We start from the raw sequence: 9,004 nt of genomic DNA on the forward strand, positions 1-9,004 counted from the left end.
CGGGGTGGAGAATGTGTTGCCTGACGCATTGTCTCGGTTGTATAGCTTTGACGCACCAGGCACCGTGCGCTCACGGTCCGAATACACTGAGTTTGACGGGTATAATGACGAGGCCGCTGAGATGCCGCTTCATCTGATCAGTGCCCCAGTCCTGGTAGGCCTGGAGGCCTTGGCGGCCATACCGGCCACTCGAGCCCGCGCCCGAGCGGATCGCGACCTGGCTGATGTCTCACTGGTGACCTCCCCTCGTCCGGAGAACAAGACATCGAGCCCTTTGGTGCCAGCTCCTACGTCGGGGCCTGCTCAGCCCAGGCGGAAGCAAGGGGCGCTGCCTGCCGAGACGGGACGTCCTGAGACGTTGCGGGAGTTTGCCAAGTGGGTCCGGCGCCGTTTTGTCCTCCTCGGGCCAGGAGAACGAAAGGAGGGTGAAAGTGCGCAACACCAGCCAGACAATGATGTGCCAGCAACCCTTGCTGATCACCCTTTCTACGTGCAGATTCCTCACCAGCTGGAAATGGAGGACCCATTGATAAATGCAATTCGGAATCAGTATAGCGAGGATGTATTTTATAAAAAAAATTGTGGACTCACCAAGGGAATTCCGCAACTTCATGGTTGAAGACGGATTGATCCGTCTCAAGCTGCGGGACCGACTTGTGTTGTGTGTCCCGGATAAGAGTCTAGATGGCCGGAAAGTTAGAGAGATCCTGATTACTCGCGCCCACTCACTATTAGCGCATTTAGGCCCGAGTAAAACACTTACTTACCTCCGAGACCATGTCTGGTGGAAAGAAATGGTACAAGATGTTGCAGCTTACTGTGCAACTTGTAGTACTTGTCGACGGAGTAAGCCCTCGAACCAAAAACCTTATGGGCTGCTCAACCCGCTGCCAGTGCCTACTCTCCCATGGGAGGCTGTGGGGATCGATTTTATAGGACCATTACCCGTGTCCGAGGACCGAGACGGTTCCTACGACTCGATCACCATGGTGATCAACTTGATGACTGCCATGGTCCATTTGGTGCCTAGCCGGACCAACTATAATGCGAAAGACGTGGCCGAACTCGTCTTTTCCGAGATCTACAAGCTCCATGGGCTGCCAAAGGTGATTATCAGCGATCACGACGTATTATTTACCAGCCTTTTCTGGACTCACCTCAATACTCTCCTAGGCATAGACCAACGGATGTCCAGTGCATATCATCCCCAATCAGATGGCTCGACAGAACGGGCCAATCGAACCGTTGGTCAAATGCTGAGGTCCTGCATTCATCCTAATCAGAAAGACTGGGTCAGTAAGCTACCCGTCATTGAGTTCGCCATCAATCTCGCTAGGAACGAATCAACAGGTTACTCACCGTTTTACCTCAATACTGGCCGTATGCCAAGGACAATGATCTGGAATTTGGCTGGCGTTAGCGAGTACCCAGGAGTCCGGGCTTATGCACTGAAATTGAAACTTGCTCTTATGTCAGCGCATGACTCCATCCTCGAGGCGAGACTAAAGCAAACCTGGAACGCTAATAAGAAAAGACAGGTCTCCCCGTTTGTAACAGGAGACCTGGTATACGTATCTACTAAGAACCTAACCTTCCCTAAGGGACTGGCTCGTAAGATGATCCCCAAGTTCGTGGGCCCTTACGAGCTATTGGAGGATTACAATAATAACTCCTTTCGAGTAAACCTACCATCGGTGATGAAGCAACGGGGAGTCCATCCCGTGTTTCATTCCTCGCTAATGAGGATCCATATCCCTAATGATGACCGCTTGTTTCCGGGGAGACTTGAATCGCAGATTGGTGAAGATCAGTCAGCCGATAATGAATGGGCCATCAATAAGATAATCGGCCACAAGGGAGTGGCGAAGGATGCAGTGTTTGAGGTGCAATGGGGGGCGGGGGATATCACCTGGTTGCCGTTCACACAAATTGACCACCTAGATGCCCTTAAAGACTACTTTGTCACATTGGGAATTACTCGCATTGGGGAACTAACCGACACACCTGATGGCAATGTACCTCCGGATGATCCGCACTTGCATGTGGGCCTCATCACTTTCTGTGACAATGCAGGGGACCTATCAGATTGCTATAAAGTCAAGCATTCCACTTCCTGCGTGCTTACCTACAATTGTCTCCCAGTTATTCACCCACTCTCCCTGTCCATCAACGCACTCATGTCGGTGCCCGACCTCTCCTACTTAAAACATCTTCACTCCAGCACCTTCGCACTTTTGGACCCCGACCATTCAACTCGTGACTACACTGTCCATTCCGAACAAATCCGCCTCTTCGCCGCTTACAATGCGGCCCTGCAATCCAACCAGGGCGTTCAACCATTCCGGACCCCCTTGGGCTATGACCTTTTTGCATCGTTCTTCAATCGAGATGGGGACTGTAAAGGCAAGTTAGCTTTCAAGAATGCTGAGGGAAAGACAGTCACACCAGGACCCTCCATTAGTCTCAAGGCGATCGTTGGGAAGGACCTTGCTGAAGCGGAGATCCACCTTGACCATGGAGATCATATGCTTGATGAGAGGCAAAGGAGTATATTTGTGGACATGTTGATGGCCGATAAGGAGAGGTCGATGAGAGGCGAGAGGGCAAAGCGAAAATCTATTGGAGAACGAATGAGGCGTAAGGAGGAGATGGGAAGATACCAGGGAAACGGGTCCCCTAGGGACCGCGATACTTCGGAGGATTTCCCTCCGCCATTCAAGCGCCCTCGCCCAGCAACCCAGGCTCGAGCTGGCGTCGACTCGGGTACCAGCTCATACAAGAAAGCTAAAAGAAACCATCAGTATGATGACGATTATGGCCGCGCCAGCGATGTGGGGGTGTACTCACCTGGCCCTGAAGCCCTGATGACCGTCGACTCGTCTCTTCCCGGATCCACATCCACAGCTCTTACAGAGACTTCCACCAGCGACAACGACCTCTTTCCCTTCTTCGACAACCTGATCGGAGCAGCCGAACTTGGACATAGTCCCGTTGACAGTTGCGCTGCTGCTGACGGAACCGAATGAGTTGCTTTGGAGTAGAAGGGTGTTGACCACCCTTGAAGGGGGGAATGTAACGAGGCTGAACTCCACTCCGAATCGATCCGACTCACCTGGCGCTAGGCATCAGACCACGCTCTTTTGAACATGCGGACACTTCCTTTCACTCTTTCTGCCGACGTTCCTTATGGACTACTGCTCCTCCTGTGTTTGCACTTATTAGCTTGCTGATCCCTGTCGTTACCGTAGACGTATAAATACCAGATGTAATCGATATGGAGGAGCAGCTTAAATCAACTAGACTTACACTAGTTATAGGACAAAAGCTCGACGTGGGACGTTAGCATCACGCGAACGTCACACCATTTTTCTCCATGGAGCATAGCCACCACTCCATGGAGTAACCATTGTTCTCCTAGGAGCACAATTGTACTCCTAGGAGTCATTATACTGTAGCGAGTAGCACCTCCGACTATAAGTAGTAGGGGATTTAGTATAGGAATACCTCAGTCATTTCTATAGCCTCTCGGGCAGCGGCTGAGGTATGTTACATTACATTTATTAGAGATCACCTTAAACTAACACCTATTGTAGTTTCACTTAGGTAAATAATAAAGTCGTTTTTATAGCCTCTCGGGCAGCGGCTGAGTTTCACTTGGTTTTATTAGGTTATGAGCCCTGGTGCGCAAAAGCTACACAGGAAATAATTCTTATTTGAAACGGCAACCTCGGAACCATGACCACAGCACACGATACATCCGTATGTCCAGTTCTCACTGGACCCAACAATTTTCAAATATGGAAACTCTGGATCATCTCAAAGCTACGTCGGGAAAAAATTCTCCGGGTTGTTACTGGAGAGGAGCTTAAGCCCTCACCAGGAAAACCTACCTCCTCGGAGGATCCTGAGATCACCTGGATACTTAAGGATGAGAAGGCACATGGAATCATCCAGGACCAGATCTCTGATGCCCTCCTAATGAGGACTGGAGACCTCACCAGCTCCAAGGAGTTATTTGATAAACTTGTCTCACTCCATCAGACGTCCAACATTGCCTCGGCCTTCTATTCATTCCAGCAACTCACCAAATTGTCTTGGGATGGGACATCACCTATCTAGGACCACATTGCAAAAATCCGGACAATTGATTCACACCTCTCCGGAATGAAACTAGGAGTTGATACCAAACTCATGGCCTTTGCTCTTCTCCAATCTCTCCCATGCACTCCTGAATGGCAAATATTTCAGTCATCAGTAATCAACACGATTGAAGAAAATAAACTTACCTTTGATGCAGTTGAGATCCGGATCACTGCAGAAGTTGCACAACAGTCAGGGAAGGCCCCTGGAGGTTCCGAAACAGCACTCAAATCCGAGGAGAAGTGGTGTGACTTCCACAAAGCCAAAACACACAACACCTTGGAGTGTTGAACACTTCAGTCAGCCGGAAAAGGTCAAAGGAAGAAGGAAAAGGCAAATACGGCGGAGCAATCATCTGGATCTGACTCCGAGGAGGAACAGAGTCATATTGCATTGGAACATGTACATATTTCCAAGCCCCTTGCTAAACACATTCAAGCTTACCATGTGTCGGAACCCGATAAGACCAAAACAACAATTATTATTGACTCCGGAGCAACATCCCACATGGTCCCTCACCGCTCCTGCTTTGAGCCAGGAACATACCATGTTCTGCATCCTCCGAGGACAATCAGTTTTGGGGATGAATCCTCTGTAAATGCCATTGGCATTGGAACAGTAATCCTACAAGCAACTGTCGGCAAAAAGGACTACAATATTGCACTGTCAAATGTCTTACTTGTGCCAAACTTCACGTTAGCACTCGTCTCTGTCCACAAATTGTCCAAAACGGGGTTATCAACACTTTTTCCAGCAGGGTCAAATGCTTGTGAAGTTCGGAAAAAGGAAGAACTTATCCTCACTGCGTTACACAAGCGAGGACTTTATCACATCCAAGCAAAACCTGAAATCAACCCGGAGTCAGCTTTTGCAGCAGTAGATGTAAATTTATTGCACAGGAGAATGGGACACATTGGAATGGACCGCTTGCAACAAATGGTTACAAAAGGACAGCTCCAGGACATAGACACCCTTACCGGAACCCCGGAGTTTTGTGAACCTTGTGCTTTAGGAAAGATGAAGAAATTACCTTTCAAGTCCACTGGAGGAAACCAAGCCAAGCACCCCATACAAATTGTGCACACAGATGTTGGAGGACCAATCAAACCAACCTCCAGGGAGGGTTTTTGGTACTGGATTATTATTGTAGATGATTTCTCCAAATTTCCATGGATATATTTCCTAAAACATAAAAATGAAGCACTGGAACGATACAAGCAATGGAAAGAAGATGTCCAAACATTCTTCCGGACTCATTTGGGAGAAGAAAACTTCACTCCACTATACACAGAATTCCTCTGGAGCGATGGGGGAGGAGAATATACTGGCAATGCATTCAAAAATCAACTCCGAGGAGATGGTGTCATCCAAGAAACTACAGCTGCAGATACTCCGGAACAAAATGGCATTGCAGAACGCATGAATCAGACATTGGCTACATTAGCAACCACTATGCTCCATCATTCCAAGCTCCCAAAGTCATTTTGGGTAGATGCCATGCAAACAGCTGCATATATCACAGCACGCAGCCCAGCATCAGGACTCCATGGAAAGACCCCATATGAAATACTGTTTAAAAGGAGAGTTGATCCAACTTTGTTTCGCCCTTTCGGATGCCAAGCATATGCTTTGATTCCAAAAGACAAAAGGCAAGGGAAGTTTCACTCCAAGGGGCGCAAAGCCATAATGATTGGCTACACACATGGAAAGCAAGCCTACAAACTCCTAGACACTGAAAAACGGACTGTGTTTTCCAGTCGGCATGTTATATTCAATGAATCCGGAAAGGTACAAAAAGATGATACTGCTCCCTGGAACACAGACACTAGCACAGATCAGTGGGAGGGACTCATTCCAGACCAAAAAACACTGGAGGAGGATGATCCTGACCCTCAGATCCAAGATCCAAATGAATTGCAAATGGAACCACATCTCCAAGGAGATGTTCCAAGAGCAGTGGGGCAATACCTCCGTGGAGACGTTCCGAGAGCAGTGGGAGCACCTGATCAGCTAAGACACCCTCCACAACAGTCTCTACAACCAAGACCTGAACACTGGCCATCTTCAGAACAGAAAGCCAAAGTATTAATAGATATTATAAATACTAATTTAAAACTTCATTTTATAATAGTATTTTAATTTTAATGATAATTGTTATTATCACTTCTAATTTTATGAGATATAAAAATATTAGTTTAAATAAAATAATAGTAATTCCCTTACAAGAAGAACTTTCTATTTATATTTTATTATTTTATTTTTATTATATTATAAAAACGTTTGGAAAATTAGTAATATTTATTTTATTATTTTATTGAAATTTAGCTTTGTAAAAGCTTATTCTTTTTATTGTTACAGTCAGTGGGAGGACAGCCCCTCAACATACAGCCAGCTGATGTGGAAAAAGTCCGAATACAGCTAGACAGCCTGTCCATTGGATCAGCTTCTGGAAGGCATACAACACCTCCAAGGAGTCATCCAACACCTCCGAGGAGTTATCCAACGCCTCCGAGGAGTCATTCAACACCTTCAGGAGTGAGTGGGGCAACAAATACACAAATGCGTCTACTCCCTGGAGTACCTGCACAAGTTCCTAAAAGAGCAGTCATGCCTGCTGAAGTCCTAGGAGTACGCAGAAGCAGTTGCCAGACCCGTCCTGCAGACAAAAACCGAGATTATCAAAGGACTCTAGATGAGGAACAGTCTCGAAAAGAGCAGCATGACAACTCCATGGAGAAACCTAACACTCCTGAGGTTCATGAAGAAACATCTGATACAGAGGAGACATTCTTTGCTGGAATAGCAAGTACTGGTCCATCTAGCACAGACCTTCCAAGGACACTAGAGGAAGCCTTTGTTAGTTTTGGTGATTCTGCACCTTTGTGCTACCTATATATTTTCATTCCTTTCTCTATCTATTCTTCTATCATTCACTATTGATTGTGTTCTCTATTATTTCGCCTTTGTGGCTGCTTTGTTTACCTTTGTTTACAAAACTTCGGACAGTACTGCAGAGTCCAATGCTTCCTATTCTCTAGTTACTCACATTGGACTCTAGGTACTGTATACCTGTCATACTCTCTAATAATACAGTTACTCACATTGGACTCTAGTTCCAGTCCCTGATTGCTCTCAGCAAGTGGCTAGACACTTCCTTCAAGCTTTGTTCTTAATAGCCTTATCACGTCCGGATGGAGAATTATGGAAGTCTGCCTTGGAGGAGGAACTCCTAAGTCTCAATAATAATGCAGTATATGACACTGTTCCACTTCCGAAGGGAGTAAAACCCATCACATCAAAACCTGTGTTCCGGATCAAGTTTGATCAAAACGGAAACATTGAGAGATACAAACTCCGGATTGTTGCACGAGGTTTTACTCAAAGGGAGGGGATTGATTACCAGGAGGTTTTTGCTCCGGTTGCAAACTTAGAGTCAATCTGAATTATTCTAGCCCTGGCAGCAAAGTATGACCTAGAACTTGATCAAATGGACGTATCCACAGCTTATCTCAATGGAGAACTTGAAGAAGAACTGTACATGCTTCCTCCAGGGGGTGTTCCTATCCAACCTGGATACTGCTGGAGATTGAAGAAATCCATCTATAGGTTAAAACAAGCTGGTCGTACATGGAACAAAACTTTTGATCACAAGCTCCAGGAGCTCGGTTTCACAAGACTAAATGCAGAAACATGTCTCTATGTATTCCGGGACAACAAACAAATATGCTTTGTTGTTGTCTATGTAGATGACCTCCTCCTAGGAGCTTCATCCTGAAAATTCATGGATATCACAAAAGCCAAACTCGAATCCATATTCAAAATGCGGGACCTTGGAGAAGCAAAATACATCCTCGGAATAGAAATCCAATGTGATCGTTCAAACAAAACAATATCCCTATTGCAACGCCAATACATTGACACAGTCCTGGAGCATACTGGAATGAAGAACTGCAAACCAGTATGGACACCAATGGCCCATGGATCAAAACTCCTTGCAAATGCTCCAGGGGAAGATATTGTGCAACACGAGATGCATATTGAAGGGCGTCAAGTGTCATACCTCTCAATTGTAGGCTCCCTCATGTATGCCATGCTCGGAACCCGCCCAGACATTGCCTACGTCATTGGAATACTAAGCAGGCATAGCTCAGCTCCATCACTGGGAAGCTGCAAAACGTGTCCTCCGATATCTGAAAGCAACCAGGGACATGGAACTACGATATGATGGCACAGATGTCTCCATGGACATGGATTTCTATGGATATTCAGATGCAGATTGGTCTGGAGACCCAGACACGTCTCGATCAACATCAGGGTTTGTCTTTATCACCATCCGAGGAGCAATCTCCTGGACAAGCAAAAGACAAAGCATGGTCACTTTGTCCTCCACGGAGTCAGAGTACATTGGATTGAGCAATGCTGGACAACACCTTGCATGGCTTCGGACATTTTTTGAAGAAATTGGACAACATTGCACTGTGACAATCAAGCAGCTATCATTCTTACACGAGATCCGCAGTTCCGTGCTCGCACAAAACATATTCAATGCAAATATCATTTCATCCGAGATGACTTAGTATCAAAGGGACAGGCAGTAATCAGATACGTTCCTACAGGAGATATGGTTGCAGACATTCTCACTAAACCCCTCACTCATGAAAAACACTGGAAATTCTCTAAAGCTATGGGACTACGGTTGCACTCAAGTGGGAGTGACAAAACCGGATAAACCCGGTCTCTGCCAAAGCAGCCATTGTTCTCCATGGAGCATAGCCACCATTTCCTTTGCACTCCCGATGAGGGTTTTGTGAGCTCGTTTGAATGATTCGCCTACCCAATTAGCTTCTGTGGGATCCCCTGATGC

The 9,004-nt window shown here is 46.5% G+C and overlaps 1 protein-coding gene across 1 annotated transcript; it reads left to right on the top strand.

The window, feature by feature from the left end:
* Positions 1–3,735: 3,735 nt before the first annotated feature.
* On the top strand, positions 3,736–4,119 carry SERLADRAFT_442379 (uncharacterized protein; the record flags this gene model as incomplete). The annotated part of the gene is made up of 1 exon (XM_007322927.1): positions 3,736–4,119. One exon carries the CDS (start codon positions 3,736–3,738, stop codon positions 4,117–4,119), a length of 384 nt encoding a protein of 127 aa, XP_007322989.1.
* Positions 4,120–9,004: the final 4,885 nt, after the last annotated feature.

The sequence above is a fragment of the Serpula lacrymans genome (genome assembly GCF_000218685.1).
Source record: "Serpula lacrymans var. lacrymans S7.9 unplaced genomic scaffold SERLAscaffold_14, whole genome shotgun sequence".
NCBI classification, from domain to species: Eukaryota; Fungi; Basidiomycota; class Agaricomycetes; order Boletales; family Serpulaceae; genus Serpula; species Serpula lacrymans.